Source organism: Lagenorhynchus albirostris, chromosome 14 (genome assembly GCF_949774975.1).
Source record: "Lagenorhynchus albirostris chromosome 14, mLagAlb1.1, whole genome shotgun sequence".
NCBI classification, from domain to species: Eukaryota; Metazoa; Chordata; class Mammalia; order Artiodactyla; family Delphinidae; genus Lagenorhynchus; species Lagenorhynchus albirostris.
In genome coordinates, this window is record NC_083108.1 from 13,846,701 (window position 1) to 13,865,250 (window position 18,550).

General features: G+C 42.5%; 1 protein-coding gene across 1 annotated transcript in view; it reads right to left on the reverse strand.

Annotated features, from left to right (window-relative positions):
• Positions 1-6,108: 6,108 nt before the first annotated feature.
• The window catches only part of CDH20 (cadherin 20), a 56,759-nt gene continuing 44,317 nt past the window's right edge, over positions 6,109-18,550 (reverse strand). The window contains exons 9-11 of the mRNA XM_060170548.1: positions 15,524-15,641; positions 10,699-10,950; positions 6,109-6,614 (exon numbers count right to left, since the gene is read on the reverse strand). Coding sequence (XP_060026531.1) covers positions 6,109-6,614; positions 10,699-10,950; positions 15,524-15,641 — 876 coding nt within the window. The remainder of the gene's footprint in view (positions 6,615-10,698; positions 10,951-15,523; positions 15,642-18,550) is intronic.

The window sequence follows — 18,550 nt, forward strand, 5'->3', positions numbered from 1 at the left end:
ACAACAAAGGCAATGCAGTAAAAAAATTGATAGCCTTTTTCAATAAATGGTTCTAGAACAATTGGATATCCATATACCAAAAGAGAAAAGAAAAACAGAGCTTCAGTTCATACCTAAAAATCTACAAAAATAAATCCCAAATGAATTATAGACCTAATGTAAAACCTAAAACCACAAAAGTTCTAGAAAAAAAACATGGAAGAAAATATTTGTGACCTTGGGTAGGCAAAGATTTTTTTAGAAATGACACTGAAAGCACAATACAAGAGAACAAATTGATGAATTGGGATTTCATCAAAATAAAAAAACTCCTGCCCTTCAAAAGACATTGTCAAGGGAATGAAAAGACAAGCCACAGACTGGAATAAAAATCTTTACAAAGTCTGTACCTGATAAAGACTCATATCCAGGAAATAAAAAGAAATCTCAAAACTCAACAATAATGAAACAATTAAAAATGGGCAAATACCTCTGTGTACTCCACCAAAGAAGATATTTGGATAGCAAATAAACATGTGAAGAGATGCTCAGCATAATTAGTCATTAGGATATTACAAACTAAAATCACAGTGAGATACTACAACATTTCTATTACAATGACAAAAATGAAAAAAAAAACAGCCCATACCAAGTATTGGTGAAGGTGAAGAGGAAATGGAACCCTCATATACTGCCGGTGGGAATTTGGAATGGTAAAAAGACTTTGGAAAATAGTTTGGCAGTTTAAAAAAACCAAAACAAGAACTGAAAACATATACCTACCATATGACTCCAGCCCTTCCACTCCTAAGCATTTATTCAAGAGAAGAGAAAATATATGTCCATACAAAGACTCACATGCAAGTGTTCTTAGCAGCCTAACTTGTAACAGCCAAAAGCTGCAAACAATCAAAATGTCCATCAACATATGAATTGTTATGGACTGAATTGTGTCCCCCTCCATGCCCCAAATTCATATGCTGAAGCCCTAACCTCTAATGTGACTATATTTGGAGTAAGGAAGTAATTAACTAAGGTTAAATGAGGTTACATGGCTGGGGCACTAATCTGATATGATTAGTGTCCTTATAAGAACAGACACCAGAGAGCTCACTTGCTCCTGCCACCATGTGAGGATACAAAGAGAAAGTGGCCATTTGAAAACCAGGAAGCAAGTCCTCACTGGAATCTGACCATACTGGTATCCTGATCTTGGGCTTCCAGCTTCCAGAACTAAGAGAAAATAAATTTCTGTTATTTAAGCCGCCCAATATATGGTATTTTATTTTGGCAGCATAAGCAAACTAATACGTGAATGAATAAACAAATTGTGGTTTATCTACACGATGGAATACTGCTTATCAACAAAAAGCAATGAACTGTTGATATGCACAGTGGCATGTATGATACTCAAACTAATAATGCTGAGTGAAAGAAGCCAGACCCCCTCCCCCATCCTCCACACACAAGAAAGAGTATACTCTGTATGATTACATTTATATAAAACTCTAGAAAATGTAAACAAATCTACAGTGATAGAAGGCACACTGGGGGTTGCTTGCAGTTGGGGGAGGTGGTTGGCAGGGATGGGAGAGAGGTATTACAGTAGGGTATAAGAAAACTCTTGAAGGTAACGTATATATTTACTATCTTGAATGGGGTGATGGCTTCATGGGTGTATACATATGTCAAAACATTAAATAATATGCTTTACCTGCAGTTTATTATATATTAATTATACTTCAATAAAAATATATTGTGTGCCTTTTATATATCAGATATTTTGCTAAGTATTTTCATGAAATACTCATTTATTTCTGAAAGTAGTGCATGGTAGGGATAAAACTGAATTTTGGAGAATAATATACCTATAAAACAAGAATGTATTCTATAGAGAGGAGGGGGAATGGAAGAGAGAAAAGAAATGGTGAATGGAATCCAAAGTGATGCCTGGAATAGAGGAAGGAGGCAGAGTAGAAAAAAGGGAAAGACAATATAGCTGATTGGGGACTTCCCTGGTGGCGCAGTGGTTAAGAATCCGCCTGCCAATGCAGGGGACACGGGTTCGAGCCCTGGTCCAGGAAGATCCCACATGCCGCAGAGCAACTAAGCTCGTGCGTGACAACTACTGAGTCTGCGCTCTAGAGCCCGCGAGCCACAACTACTGAGCCCACGCACCACAACTACTGAAGCGCGTGCACCAAGAGCCCGTGCTCCGCAACAAGAGAAGCCACCCCAGTGAGAAGCCCGCGCACCGCAACGAAGAGCAGCCCCCGCTCGCCACAACTAGAGAAAGCCTGTGTGCAACAATGAAGACCCAAAGCAGACAAAACAAAACAAAAAACAGAAAAATAAAAAAAAGATTGTCGTTTTACACCACTAAGTTTAGTGTCTTTTTATGCAGCAATGGTGGTGAAACAGTTGATATAAAGAAGGGGAAGAAGCGGAAATAATAAAAGAAAAGCTAGTATCCAAACTTCCTGAAAAATAAGAAAAGACTCATAGGTAGTTTTACTAGCTTTTGGAAGTGTGTCCTCTCAGAGAAGTGGTCTAAGGTTTTCTGGGATGGAAAGTAGCCCTTGTCATCATGGGTACCAGGAAGGTGGCCTCAGCGGCTAAAATGTTGGAGTGGAAGAAACAGCCCCGTCATCAGTCATATGGAATCCTTACAAACCAAAAGTATGGACAAACACATGGGGTAGGATTTGCCAGCTTCCCGTCCCAGGAGGAAAGATTTAAGAAAAATTGTGTTTTTGGTTGATGTTGTAGTTAATTACACATACTATAAATTAGTACTCACAATTTTTGCACAACATGAATCACAAGAGACAGATATGTCTCATTAGTAGGTCATTTTAAAAAGAAGATTCCTTGATCTAATTTTGTCCATTCCCTGTACCAGAACCTTGACCCTCAGGGTCAAGCAGAAGCCTCCCAAATCCAGGTATTTACACATAAAAATATCTTGAAAGTTCTTTATTATGAAGATGACAAATGGATTTGAGAATGAGTCCATCTGCGAAAAGAACTGCTTGCAAAGTGTATCCTGTGCTCATGTATTTCCAGCACTAGAAAGGAAATACTGGGAATTTTGACATCAAGGTTTAGTTCTCGATCACTAGTAAACTAGTAACAATGCATAGTCAACGTGCCTGTACTGATTTTGGCTTGTTTGAATTCGTTTTCAGGATTTATAGATTCTTTCTTGTGCAAACTACTCCCTTCTTTGCCTTTGCTATCTGCCATGTTGGGATATTCTGCTTTTATGATTTAGAAAATTCATTGCTAATCTTTATCTTTGCTTGCGTTCTTGTTCAGAATACCGTTCCAGACAAAGTCTTATCAATTGATTTCCACAGATGTTCCTTTTCCCTCTAACATAAATTAAAGGCTAGCTGCTTTACCTGTTTACAAATAAATGGCTGGATAATTTTACAGCTCTCTTTTTTAACCTGATCACACTGCATTCTGTCTGGTGGCAATGATGTTTTATTTTCAGATGAACCAGCATTTGTGGTAAACTGTGGCAGTGGAAAGGGAATTCTAAAACTCATCTGGAGGGAAGAGTCTCTATTAGCTTAGAGTGTGAGTTGAAATGGATCTCCTATTCTGTGCTTCTCTCACACTTCCTGTATCACACCATTAAACATCTTCCCAGGGACCAGAAGCTCCAGGAGATTCTGCTTAATCACTTCATGCCCAGTATCATGGGGGGCCACATTTGCAGGATGTGGGGCAATGATAATCCCCTGTGGTTAGGATAACAGCTGTTCCCAGTTTTTAAAACAAGTAACATGGAGTGAGCTAGTCAAAAAACTATCCTCAGGGCTAGTGACAGAAAAGAATGTTATAATGGTCAATTTGCCCACATTCACATAACTGGTATGTTGTAAAGCCTAGTTTGGACTCAAGTTCATGTTTTTTCTTTTTCTTTGCTAAGTTTATTTATTTTTACATCATACTTTACCCTCAAAGAGCATGTATGAGAGCTGCCTTTCATGGAGGAAAGGGTTAGTATGCTGAAGGTTGAAGATGAGAACTTGCCTAGCTATTAGTGTACCACGTAATAAAGCATGAAGCACATCCTGCTGGTTCCCAGACATCCATTAGCCTTCTCACATGTTTCTGCCAAACTCTCCTTTTTACTGGAAAAGAGATTCACAATACTATTCTACTGATGGGGTAGGCCCCAGTGCAATCTAATCTTTCTATATTTGAGAAAGTGTGACCATATACCAAAGGTTCTCAAAGTGTGGTCCCTGGACCAGCAGCATCAGCATCACCCAGGCACTTGTTAAAAATGCAAATCGCCCCAGATCAACTGAATTAGAAACTTTGTGGGTAAAGGCCCAACAAGCTATAGTTTAACAAGTGATTCTGTTCCAAGTGATTCTGACACACATTAAAATTTGAGAACCTTTAACCGAGACACTCAGAAAACTATTTTGTTCACAATTTGTTCCCAATGGTGAGGATAACTGTGTAAAATATCCTTTAATAATACGACGTCAAAGAAAGAGATCCCTTCCATCGTGTACCCATTAAGCACTTATTAAGTACCCACTCTTAGCTACTGTGGGGAAAGGAAACATGAATAAAATATGGCCCCAGTGTTCTGTGAGCTCATCCAGTATTGACAAGATGTACATATTTGTACATATTTTTGGTACATATTTGATTTGCCAACAGAACAGAGATGAAAGTAGCACAGTGGCCTGCTTCATTGGTGGCTGTGTGCAATACACTCTCACAAAACAAAAAAGATATGGGCTAAACTCACTATTGTATTGCTGGTGTTATCAAACCATCCTTTGCTCTTTTAAGGGATGGGGAAATGAAAAATATTCATGAAAAGCTTTACAGCTTTACAGTTTAAACCATACGTTCATCTGATCAGTGACCGAAATAGAATGCACAGCCTCATACTTCTGTGCTGTTGTCTTTGTTTTATGAATGAGCCCCAGCCCCAAGAACCTGAGACTAGGTCAGGATCACAAAACCTTACCTGCTCAGCAATTAAACACATGTGCAATAGACTTTCCCTTCTATTTAACTTTTATTAAAAGAGATGCTAAGGTACTGAGATGCAGTACATCATATTTATTACCAAAATTATTAACAAATATACAAAACTTATACATGTAATTTTCTTACATCCATTCTCTATAATACTGATTTGTGTTCAAGTAGGTTATCTACAGTATGTAAACATCCCTTGAATTGACCTCACACAGATTAGGAAAGCCCTCTAACCCATGCTTTTATCAGATACTTCTTTTTTTTGGCTTTCATTTGTAGAATCTAATCTTCACATTTGGCACATGGAAGAGACATCTACAGTGCAAAAGAGGCAGATTTTCTGGTTTCCTTCTGAATAATTTTGCAGGGGCACAGTTAAAGAGCTGAGAGAACAAGAGCACTCTTACTCCATGGAGGTGGATTTGTTGTAATGCCAACAACTCTTGGTTCAGCCATTAAACTTGAGCTTAAAGTCAATGCCTCTTCCTTCTCCCACCCCCCTGCCCACCCCCCATGCAAGGTCAATTAGGCCTTAACCTTGTCTTAAAAGTATTAAAAGAAATTCCATCCATCCCAGAACAAGTAGGTTAATTTCACCGAGGAATAATTTTTCAGTGTTCTTTTATGGGGGTTGGTTTGTGCAGTGTGATGAGCCAGCAAAACTTTTAAATGGAGGAAAAAACATGATTAAAAATAAAAACAAAAAACGGATAGGAGAGTAGAACTTTCTATTTGCTTTCAACTGCCACCTCTGCAATGAAAAGCACAGCCTCTCTGAGGTGGCAACATGACCAAGCGAAAGGCGGAGAAAAGTCAAGCCCGCCATACTTAACCTTGGACTCCACGCCTTTGAATACAGTATCACAAAAACTAAAAAAGAAGAAAAGGTCATTGGAGATTCTGCCCCCCTCTTCCTGTGTTTCCTTTTGATTATTTAACTTAATCTAACCAAGTAAAGCTGATTCAGAGAGAGCTCCGCTCGCCCGCTCCCCCCCCCCCCCGCAAACTCACTCTCCAGCAGTCTTGCTCTTGCGGTTGGCGGCGCCTCTTCCGCGAAGCCTCCGCCCCAGAACGGCCGGGTTTGGCCGCGCGCCGGCCTCCCGGCTTCCGTCACCACAGGGGCGCGGGCCCCTCCGACGCCCCGTAGAGCTCCGCCAGCTTCCGGAAGCGGGGTCCCCAGTCCGTCAGGAAGTCGAAGCTCTGCTCTGAGTCTGAAGTGGCCGACTGCAGGGAGCTCAGAGACCCGGCGACCGAGCCGTCCCCCTCGAACATGTACGTTTGCAGGGAGTCGAAGGGCGCGGCCCACAGGTCCATGTCGGCCTCGTAGAGTTTGGCCAGGACGTAGCTGTGGACGGTGCTGCTGACGGCGCACGTCTGAGGCACGTAGCGGGAGAGGCTCTCGATCTCGGGCAGCATGTCCTGCCGCGTCTTGGAGGCGCCGCCCGCCTGCGCCTCCCGTGGGTTCCACATGGCTGCGATGTCGAAGGCCTCGGTGTCCTCCTCGCCACCGCCCTCGTCGTCGTAGCGCACGATGTTCTCGTGGATGTTCTCCTCGTCGTCGATGATGTATGGCTGCTTCCGGTGCCTCCGCATGGACAGGATGAGCAGCACCAGCACTGCCGGAAACACAGAGGACCGGGTGTTGGCGGAAGAGCCCCGGCCGTGTGGGCCGAGACCAGAGCTCTTGAGTAACACAGGTAGGGAGAGGGCTGTCTGGGTGGGGAGAGCAGGGGCAGTGTTTGGATATGTGACCTCACAGGGTCTACCCTGTTCTCACTCTTCCTGCACTGTTGGAGAGTCTGTGGGCGAGTGAACGCTACGTGACATGATTCCACGTGGTTTAAGTAGAAGTTGCATGTAGAGGCTCTGCACACACCTTATCGCTTTGAAATGTGTGTGCGTTTGTACACCCAGCCACCCAGTGTAACATCTCATTAACAAAGCACGAAGCCCTGTGGTCCCGTGGAGTATATGCTAAGGATCAGACCATGTTTTCTGACTGCGTAAGGACGAATACGTGTTTCTCCATTATAATGTGAAAACCTTACTGTACAGGTGGAATTCTGCTTTTTACATTAGCTTCTCAATAGGATCCTACTTTGTAAATATACAGTGGACCCTGGAACAACATGGGTTTGAATTACTGGGGTCCACTTAGCTGTGGATTTTTAAAAATAAATACATACTGCAGTACTACTGCAGTTGGTTGCTGCAAATGCTGAACCGTGGATACTGAGGGCCGACTATAAGTTATTCACAACTTCAGGGCAGGTCTAAGCCCCTAACCCCACCCCACCATTGTTCAAGGATCAATTGTGATCATATATTAATTAAATGAGTATAGACACATGTGTTAAATATGAGCCAAAGTCTTAGTCTTTCTATGTTTTCTCCAAAAAATAAGAGAGCATAAATGACCATCTTTGTCCAGTTAACTCAGATTCCTCAGAAAAGCCTTCCATTAGAGAGGAGGTTGTGACTTTCTAGATCTAAGGATGTTCATGGAAGAGAGGGAATGAACAGTGACATTTTATATAATTTCATCATGTTATCAGAGACGCACCACGCTGTTAGATATGCCCTTGCAGGTTTGGATGAAAGTTTATCCCAACGTATGTTTTTTTTTTTTTTTCCCCCAGGATGTGTTCACTGGGGTTTAAAGGAGAGATGGAGGTAATCCCATTGAACCATTTATCTCTGTGAGTAAAAATGTTTTCCAGGAAGTGTGTTGAGATTTTGGCTGTAGAACTTTTTTTTTTTCTAGCATGCTTTGTTACAGCTGGTGAATGGTGACAGCTAGACAACACTGCAAAATAAGAGCCCAGTTTATCCAAGGGAGGGGGGAATGGAGTACAGTCATATGCCCAGTAAGATTATGGACTAACTTAAAAAAATAACAATAATGGTTTTTTAAACTTGAATGTGGAATGTGCTTTTTGTAAATTGCAGTGAATGATGTTAATACATGATATTTTCCTGAATAGCTCGGGTGACAAAATGCACACATAGGAAACAGTTATATACTCTTGTATTTTATCTCTGTGCAAAAATGTAACTCATAGGCTAGAGGACTATGGGATTTCAGAGAAGTGGACTAATAGGACTTTGATGAAGTGGGGGCTTGAACTGGGCATTGGAGGTTGGGGTGTGATTTGGATGGATGCAGGGTGGAGAAATGGGATTCTGAGTGAACTTGCTGTGTTTGTGGGATTCAGTAAGGAGTTAACTAAACTCAAATATTTTTTAGACATTATCTGAAGCAAAACAGAAACCAAGTAGAATATGACATGATTTCTGTTTTTACAAGCATGCAATCGAAGGAGATAATAGACATTAATGATTAATATCAAACAGGTGGTGATAGGACTATCATAGAGCTGCAAGAGTTTTGCAGAGAATACAGAAGCAGGGCCAGTTAATTCTTTCTGGGGACCTGAGAAAACCTCCACACAGGTGACACTGGAGTGCTAGGTGTGGTATTTCAGAAAATGCTGGGAAGCAATATTAGAAAAGTCTTTGAGTTTGTACTGGAAAGAATTCTGATGATATAGAATTAGGCAGTTTATAGAACTCTGAAAAAAATAAAGATTGCTACGTATCTTATTTTTAGGTAATCTTATATAAATATCAAGTATTATATAGTCCCCTGAAAATCAAATTTTAGGAAAAATGATCCTATTCAGCTGAAGGGCTTCGCTGACAGAAGAGAATCAGTTCTAGGGATGTTTGTTCTTTAGTATCTATAGGCACAGTGCATAGGGCCTATGAGATTTTCTAGGAACTAGATACATATTTGAAACATGGAAAAAAATCCGTAGTCAAAATTAATGTGTTAATATAATTATCCACAAAATGTAGTATTTCTTTGACAAATCAACTGCAGTTCAGTCTTACTCAGTTTTATGAATTATATTTAATGTGGGATATACACTGTTAGAAGTGAAAGTGCCTAAAACTCTGAGGATTTTATGACAGCTTTGCTCAGTTTAGGTGCTGAAAACTGTCTGTTTATTCTGCGCAATTCCAAAAGCAAGACATAATGGGTTTGGGTGGCACGAAATAAATCGCCCCTTGCACACCGCTTGTAAGTTGAGAGCCTCTTTGTGCCAGCCTCTTTAAATCAGCCCCGCTGAAGTGGTGGCTCCTTCTGCTGTTTGTGGGCCAGGGTGAACTCATAATGTAGACATTTCCAAAGATAGAAGTAAGGACAGCCAGACTGGAAGTTTCTTCAAAGGCCTCTTTCAGGGTGTCCTGCTATGCACTCAAGGACTCCCAGTGCCACCTTATGGACACTCAGGGAATTGCAAGAGGGTTTTATTTGTCAGTACAGAAAGGGACCAGAAGTCGTAACAATTCTCTCTGATCCAGGTATCCAAGGACTTTGAAAGGTTACTTCTTTATACTGTTTTTCCCTTCATGTAGCACTGAACTACATGAAGCATATTCCACAGACCTACTAGAAATTCAATCAAGCAACTGACATTTTAGTTAGACCTTCTTTCTTTGGTCTGACTCAGTCTCTTGGTTTGGAGGTAAACCTGGGATCAGGGCTTAAATTCTAATTTTAATCCTCAAATCTTTACTCTTTTCCCTTACTAGGATTTCTTCCATATTGAATAATATTACTATCTACTAAGTCTGCTTTTCTCTAAGCAAAATAAGTATGCTGTGAATTATTTCAGTCAGAAGAGTTGGCAGATATGTACAGATAGTTTTTTGGTTTCAGGAATTGGTTTAGATGTTTTACTGTTTGTTTTGAGTGTGGATTTTGAGGATAATAGCATGAATGGCCTTAGTACAAGGGAGTTGGGAGCTGCTTTGCAGTATGACTTTAGATGAAGAGGAAAGGATCCTCTATCCCAGTAGTGCTCTCCCACTGGCCTGTCATCACATCTTTATTTCACAAGTAGAGGCAAACTGACCCTGGTTAGTGGCCATGGTACCCAGGGAGGGGGGGTGCTAACGCCCCCAAACAGCTTACCCTCCCAGATATCCATGTGGTTCACTCTGCCACTTCAGATCTCTGCTCAGAGGTCGTCTTATCAGTGAGGTCCTCCCTGACCACCCTAGTTAAACTGGAACCCACCCCTGTCTCCTGTCCTCTCAGGACTCCCTGTCCCTCTTCCCTTCTCTGTAACACTTACCACATCCTGAATCTGGGGATGAACATTTGGGGGAAAGGCCGTACTGCGCAGATACAGGGATGTGCAATGCGGGGCCTGCCTGTGTTTCAGCCCTGGCTCTGCGACTGAGATTTGGCCTTGGGCCCGTCACTACCTCTTTGTGATTTAGCTACTACTTATCTGAAATGAGGGGGCTAGAAGAGGTGATCATCATAGCCTGTCCAAAATTATTATATAGGTTCTATGATGTCAAAATGAACTTGCTTTATTTTGAATTAAGCTCTGTGAAGGCTGGGGCATTTCTGTCTTATTAATCCCAGCACCTAGAAAGGCAGCCTGGCCTACAGTAGATGGTTGATAAATATATGTGCTTTCATTTGGCCACAGAGGCCATGAGTTCCTTGAAGGAGGGGACTGTCTCCAAGTTCTTTACGTCTTCCCAGCCTTACTCACCCACCTTTTCAATAAGCACGGTGTGGAAAACCAGTTCTGGCCAGCTGTGTCAGTGTGATAACGGAATGGTATCTAAGTAAGCACTTGCAGGACCCCACAGAATGGAGAGGAGCCACTTACTCACCTAAGAGGACAAAGATGCAGGCCAGGATGGCGATGAGGGCGCCGCGGCTCAGTCTGACTGGGAGCATGTAGGCCTCGGGGCTGCAGGACAGGACGTGGCCATCGTCGTCACAGCTGCACACCTGGATAGTCAGCGTGCCCGTGCTGCTCAGCACCGGCTGCCCATTGTCCGATATCAGGATGGGCAGGTAAAAGACACTCTGCTCCTGCTGCCGGAAGCCAGACCTCCTAGTTAGAATCCGGGCAGTGTTATCTGAAGAAGACAGGGGTTCCGGGATCAAAAAGGAGAGAGAAGAGGAAAATGAAAGAACCAACAAGAGAATTAATTTTTTGGATTGAGGAAAGCAAGGGGGCAGGAACTGGGTGGGGAAGGAGAGAGAAGGGACAGCATGCCCTGGAGGTGGTTAGCTAGAGCCACCGTTGGGTTTTTTGGGATCAGCAGTTGGATTCAGAAACCAAGATTTTTGCTTGCTTCTAGGGAAAACCCTGAGGCCTTTTTTGAGAGTCTGTCTTACCCTTTGTGACAAAGTGCCCAGGGCAAACTGTCAGACTTCAGATCTAACTGAAATGTCCCTGGGGAAACTTGACAGAACTGAACAGTCACTGGCGACTTGTGGTCCCTGTTTGTTCTGGCTCAGCAGCTTTCCAAGGCCCTATGCTGCTTTGTGCCCCCGGGAAAAGAATGCTGAGGAGCCCACGCGGCTGTGGCACATTGCTTATTTTTGCCACTTTGGCTGGAGTTCAAGTCTTCTGCTATTTTCTTTTATGCCTCTGAAATGCAGTCACCAACTCCTGTGCTTTCTGATGAACCTGCTCGTTTAGCAGAAGCTTATCTGAAATCCCCTAATCATGACACACCCTGCTATTTCCCGCTAATTGGTGGTCTAAGTTTAAGCAATTAATATGAATTTGGTGAACATTCAATACTAGTTTTTTCCCCCAGTTTTAAAGGGGATTAGCAAAATTGTTTGGTATGTTTCCACAAAGCTGATGTGTGTGTGTGTGTGTGTGTGTGTGTGTGTGTGTGTGTGTGTCTGTATTTATATTTGCCTAGTGTAATGTTTTGGGATCTTTTTAAATCTATGTTCTCAAGTTTTCTTGAGTGGGTTTGACTTATAAATCAGATATATTTTCTGGAAAGCTGGTATCTTTTTCAGCAGAGGAAAAATTTGAGAGATGTGGTAGGACGTATAATCAGTGACAAAGCTAACGTCATCAGTATGGAAGGTCCTCTGGATGTGTTTCACATTTCACAGGGAAGAGTCTAGAACTTCACAAAAAATTCTGAGAGTTTAGCCAAAGTAAACATTATTCAGACCAATATCAATATTTCTGGACATAATAAAGGATTATACTTTTCTACCCTCTTGAATTTGGGCATGTCTGTATCATTTGCTTTAGATGATGGAAATGAGCAAAACTGATTCGTGTCACTTCGGACAGCAGCATGTATCAATAATAGCTGGTATGTTATTCTTGTGCTCTCTTGCCTTGTTGTAATACATGAAAGAACATTAGAGATGGAGAGCCAGGCAGCCTACACCTGGACAGCTGTCCTTGGTCGCCAGACCCACAGTCAGCTTTATGTGAGCAAGAAATTAACTTCAGTTGCGTTAAGCCACTGAGATTTTGGTGTTTTTTCCTGCAGCCTAACCTAGCCTATTCTGACTAATACATAATTCCTTAATTAACTTTTCCACCTCCTCCTCCCCCTGTTTTATCATGAGAGCAGTGGTTTTTTGAGTGCTTATGTGCAAGGTATTTAGACTTTACATGCAGTATCTCATTTAATCTTTACCACCATTTGGTGAGATAGTGATAATCTCACCCTTTTACAGTGAGAGTTAAGGCCTAGAGAGATTATGTAATTGGTTCAAAGTCACTAATTTAGTAGAAGAGCTGGGATTTGAACTCTGGTCTCTTGACTCCAGATACACACTCCTTCCATTGTGCTGTGTAACCGCTTACTTAGTTTTGTAACATTAATGTTGAAAATTATTCAGCTGATTGAAATCTCTTCCTACTTTGGTACAGGCCTTTTCCCTCTTATTTCCTTCTCAGTGGAGAAAGATAGCAGTTGGTTACCAACCTGAAGATTATATTCATATTTCCACCTACCACACAATCCATCTTCTTTTCTGTTTTCCAGATTTAATAGCTAAGTACTAGTAATTTTGCTTCACAGTTTCAGTTTTGTTTTGTTTTTGTCAGAAGTAAAGTTTTTCTCGAACAGAAATCTTTTTTATTTTTCATTTTAATCAAGGGCAGTTCATCAGACTTTGAGAAAGCCGGAGAAGAGCTGAATTTCATATAAGTATTACATTATGCCTACTATGCATCATAGATTTCTTGATCTCAGAATTATTTAAGATTAAGAAAAAAAGATCAGAGCATCACATTGCTGAGACTAGTCCTACAAAGGAGCTGGCAAAATTTAGCCACTTGCAAAATTTTGTTGAATATTATAACTGGAGCTCGAATAACCCATTTGGGTATAGTATCCAGGGTGACACAAAGATTGTGTGTGTGTGTGTGTGTGTGGCTAAAACAGGAGGTCTCAACTTCCAGTCCCAATTTTAATACTTACTCTCTATTCCATGGGCCATTTACTTTCTTTCCTTATCTATCAGATGAGACAATGAGAATCATCAGAGGCATTAGTAACTTTCTTAAGACCTTAAAGGATTATTATAAATATCAAATAAAGCAAAGTATGAGAAAATGCATGTGAAACTGTGAAGTATATGGACAATCCTTTTCACAATGCTTTGGGGATTAAGAAAGGCTTTACTTGAAATAGTGCGCTGTTGTGTTCATAAATGAATATCATGTTTTGGGCATGGGGGTTGGAGGGCTTGACAGTAGATCCACCACATCAGATGTTGGTCAGGTTTTTTTTTTTTTTTTTTTAACCGGTACACGGGCCTCTCACTGTTGTGGCCTCTCCCGTTGCGGAGCACAGGCTCCGGACGCGCAGGCTCAGCAGCCATGGCTCACAGGCCCAGCCGCTCTGCGGAATGTGGCATCTTCCTGGACCGGGGCACGAACCTGTGTCCCCTGCGTCGGCAGGCGGACTCTCAACCACTGCGCCACCGGGGAAACCCGGTCAGTTTTTTAATGAGCCTCAGTAAAGGATACTCGAGGGTTAAATTGTCATGAGATTAAGAGTTCATTCTTTCTATTGAAGATGTTCCAACTTCCGTTTTGAAAAAAACCTTCCAAGAGATGAGCCATTTCTTTTTATAGTCATCAGGTTCCAGGGGCCCATATTTTTAAAGTATTGGCCCCATGAATTGGTGCCCAAAGTCATTGTTAAGAAATTTGCAGCATTTTGCTGTGTATTGTTTCTGTATTGATTCAGACAAATATCAGAGTGGAGGAATACAGTGACACTTAGCTGAAAATTTGAAGAAACAGTATAATGTATTATTTTTTCCTCCAGGATTTCTACTATGAAACCTATCCTAGGGAATTCCTTGGTGGTCCAGTGGTTAGGACTCCATGCTTCCACTGCAGGGGCAGGGGCCCTGGGTTTGATCCCTGGTCTGGGAACTAAGATCCTGCAAGCCTTGTGGCACGGCCAAAAAAAAAACCTATCCTGAAGGGTCTGAAACAACATTTTGCAGGAAGGGTTTCCAAGTGAAGCAGATAAATGAATAATTCAAAATTTGACCCAGTAAAAAATATCAGGATATTTAATTGTAGCACTTCTGTTGTTATAATTTATATTACTCTTCCTTTCAGAATTATAGTGATTTGATGTAGATGATTAAACAGATGACTAAATGCTTTCCATTTAGAAGAAAACAGGTTTGATATTCTCTAGTTTTAATAGCAGAATATCGTGTGGGGTGGATTTAATACTTTAAGTCCCAAACAACCTAAGACTAGGTATGCCTAAATCATGACTTTCTGTTACCCTTTGTTTAGATTGTTCTAAAGTGACAGAACTTTAGAATTGGAATAAAAATGAGGCCACCACAGCCCAGAGAAGTGATGCCCTCCCTCTCCAAGGTCAGACAGCTAGTTGGTAGCAGAGTTAGCAACATAAGGGGTTCACTTGACAGATTTAAATTATTTTTTCACCTGCTCTGACCTTTCTCTGAAAATCTTCTGGCCAAAGTACAGAAGCCCCTCCTTTTCCCATCTGTGCCCAATGAAGAGTGTGCTAGGTCTGTGAACTCGTTAGCTGGTCTGAATGCTTTTTGGAATAGAGGGGTCTATAATTCCATTCTAGCAAAGATGTAGAGGGAAGCACTTTCTGGAATAGGGAACCCCACCCGACTCTTCTTTCTGAATCATTCCAAAATAATAAAGTGGTTTCAGTGCCAGAACTACTGGTTGTGTTCCTGTATTTGTCCTTTGCTCTTAAGTAACTCAAAAGTTACTTAGCCTTTGTCTCCCTTTTGTTCTGGGAGCTTTCACTGTTTCCCCCTTTGATCCTTGCTTAGAAGTGTTCAATCAGGATTTTCTCCTTGGGCCTCTTTCTATCAGCTTTCTCAGATTCTTCCTGTAGTTAAAGAACATACAAACATGGCTGCTCTCTGTGGGGATGAAGGAAGCCTGTGTGCCTCACACAGTGTCTGGCCCAGAGCCTGTGCTCAAATGTTTGAGTGAACTGACTGACTGAGTAAAAGTTTCAGAATCAGCAGAGGATGTTCTTTGTCTTTGATATTCTGAAACAAAACTTTAAAAGACCATACAAATTAACATTAATGTCTTTCGTGCTATTAAAGAGCAGGTGACCTCTGACACTGTTTGCATGGTATAGTAACCCAGAGTTTCCAGCCCACGCTGTAGAGAAGCATCGGTAGCCAGCTGATTACCTTGGTTGTCCCTTACGGTGAAGTTGGGGTTGTTAGCAGCCTCAGGAGCCAAGCTGTAGTAGAAGTGCTGGCCATTGCGTGGGTCATCTTGGTCCACTGCGCTCACTGTCTGGATCAGCTGAGGGAGGGACATGAAATCAGGTGAGTCAGAGTCAAGAGAAAAGCTTCAAGGGCAGGGGGGATCCCAAACCCTGAAATCCAGTAGTAGATTGTTTTACCTAATGAGGACATCCTGAAACTTCCCTCGGCAGTCTCTGTGCCATGACACAGTGCAGAATTGAATTTTGGTTTATTGTTGGGCCTGAGTGTGTTAACAGGCACACGGTAGATGATACCTAAATGCCTCAGATGTTAGACATCGACATAACACACTATTCTCACCCCAGGTCTGGCCCCTTTTAGGCAGTTGAAACAGAAGACTTCGAGTGAAATAATTCTGGGATGCCACAAGGTCCTGCCTGTTTCCCAGTTTTTTTTGTCCCCTCGCCTCACCTTCTTAGCCTCACATTTGGGTTAATATTTCATGATCAGATTGCTATGTTTGAGAGCCCTCTATTTAAAAATGACCAGTACCTAGTGGGAAGTAAGCAGACACTACATTGATTGTGTCAGCTTAATGGAAAACAGATGTGAGGGGGTGGGTCGCAGAGCAGTCACTCTTTGTTGGCAGGAAGGGGAGCTAGGCAAAGTGTAGAGCACAAGACCCCCAGGGTGGGCTTTATAGAACAGACTGGAGTCAGAAGCAAGGCTTGGGGCTGAGGAGAGGAAGAGGTGGAGTGGCTTCCTCTTGAGCTCTTTGGCCAAAATTTTGCCTTTTCCATGTGTTTTTCAAAGTCATAATTTACCATGAAGGTTATGAAGATCAGGATGGAAAAGTTCCTAAAGAAAGCAGTGAGAAATAACACAATTGAAACACTGGCAGGCAGACTGGGGGGATATAGAACAGGTGTCGAAGGGGTGGTCTCCTTCCTGTGTGTTTGCTCTCTCGCCAACCAATGGCACAGACTCCCCCCACCCCTCTCGGGCCTGGCCCTGTAGACACCACGCTCCTGCTGTCAAAAGCTGGCTATTAACAGGGTAGAAAATGGAACATTCAGGGTCAGCTGGAGGGCTGAGGTGGGCTTGCTTAGTCTTTCTTTCTTCATCTGTAAATTAAGGAGGTAATGCTACCCTCACAGTATGCGGAAGATTAAATAACAGAGGGGAAAGCTTCCAGCAAGGGGCCTGCTGGTAAACATGGTGTTGCTCAGACCCCCTTCAGTGAAGGACTTGATACCTTCACCTGTCAGTCTCTTTGGCGGTTGCTTTAGTTGCTGAGAGCCACCTACCCACAGTCACCACATTCTTCCAGGACATTCCATATCCAGTGACTGATGCGATAGTATAAAGCCTGGCCATCCCATTTCAACTCAGGAGAACCCTAGTCCTAGAACTCTTTGAAGTCATCCAGGGCTGTTAGTGGGTCTGCACTGCAGCTGGACTTCTCCTTTTGCCCAGTCTTGCAGAAGTTCTTCCCTTCCAAGGGCATTGGCCCCAAGGGCATGCCTTAATAAACATCTTAGACCAGAACTCCATCTCATTTATGCCTCCTGGTGAACCCAGCTGGCAGCGGGGCTCTGTTGAATCTAAAGGTCGGGGGGCTGGAGTTGCAATAAAGGAGAGGGATCAGGAGAGCACTGAAGATAAATCTGCCCCACAGTCCAGCCTGGCGTCAATGCTGCTCATACATGAGGGTCACTCCACTGCCGCATTCCTGCCGAGACAAATCCTGTACATTCCGTCTTGTGCATGGTGCCAAACACGTGATGACATGTTTCTTCATGAATGTTATAAATAGGTGATTATGTATAACTTGGAAAACAGAAAGTCATTTCAGAACATCTGACCTGTGAAATTGTATATATGTATATTGGTGAGGTGGGGACCTGAGGCATATGATGGGTTGGTTACAGGGCTTTCAAGAATGGGTGAGTGATGATACAGGTCGGGAGCACCAGAGCCTGCTCTCCTGGCCTCCCCTCTCCTGGCAGGTCCAATTTCATCCTCAGCCCTACTTGCCATTCAAGATTCTGCTCAGCAGGTTTCACGCCGCCCTCAGCCTGCACCAAAGACGTCGTCTGATTTCTTTCTGGGCTTCGTTTCTCCCTAAGAGGAAAGCACACATCCCAACTCGGCAGATACAAAGCTAACGACAGTGTCTGACAAATCTAACACAAGGAGGAGGCCTGATTCTTCATAAACCAGACATACCTACTGAGCTGTGTGCTTTTGAAAATCTTCAAAACATGTCCCAGAGCCAAAATCAAAGAGTAGGGTTTACGTATCTTGGGCTACAGATGACAAATATGACAGACTATGATAGACTTGTGGCTCACAGTTTGAACTTGAAGTCACAGATAAACCATGCTTCAAAGGACTGTATAATAGACAATTAGAAGATGAATGTAGAAATGGGAGGTGTGCTTGTGTGCTGCAAAAACAAGAGAGGTGGTAACATGCTATTAACCTGTCCTTCTGGACTTCCCTGGTGGTGCAGTGGTTAACAATCCTCTTGCCAGTGCAGGGGACACGGGTTCGAGCCCTGGTCCAGGAAGATCCCACATGCTGTGGAGCAACGAAGCCCGTGCGCCACAACTACTGAGCTGGCACTCTAGAGCCCACGAGCCACAACCACTGAGCCCATGTGCCATAACTACTGAAGCCCGTGCACCTAGAACCCATGCTCCGCAACAAGAGAAGCCTCTGCAATGAGAAGCCCGTGCACCGCAACGAAGAGTAGCCCCCGCTTACCGCAACTAGTGAAAGCCCACACACAGCAATGAAGACCGAACGCAGCCAAAAATAAATAAATGAATAAATAAGTAAATTTATATATATAAAAAAACCCTGTCCTTCTATTCTGAAGCCTGTTAAGAAAAGAAATGTTTCACTTTGGGGAATGAGGGGTTTAATTTATTGTGCTACTATTGCTCTTTATATTACAGATTAAAAATTAGTTTCTTGTCATATTAAAATATAAAGTATTAT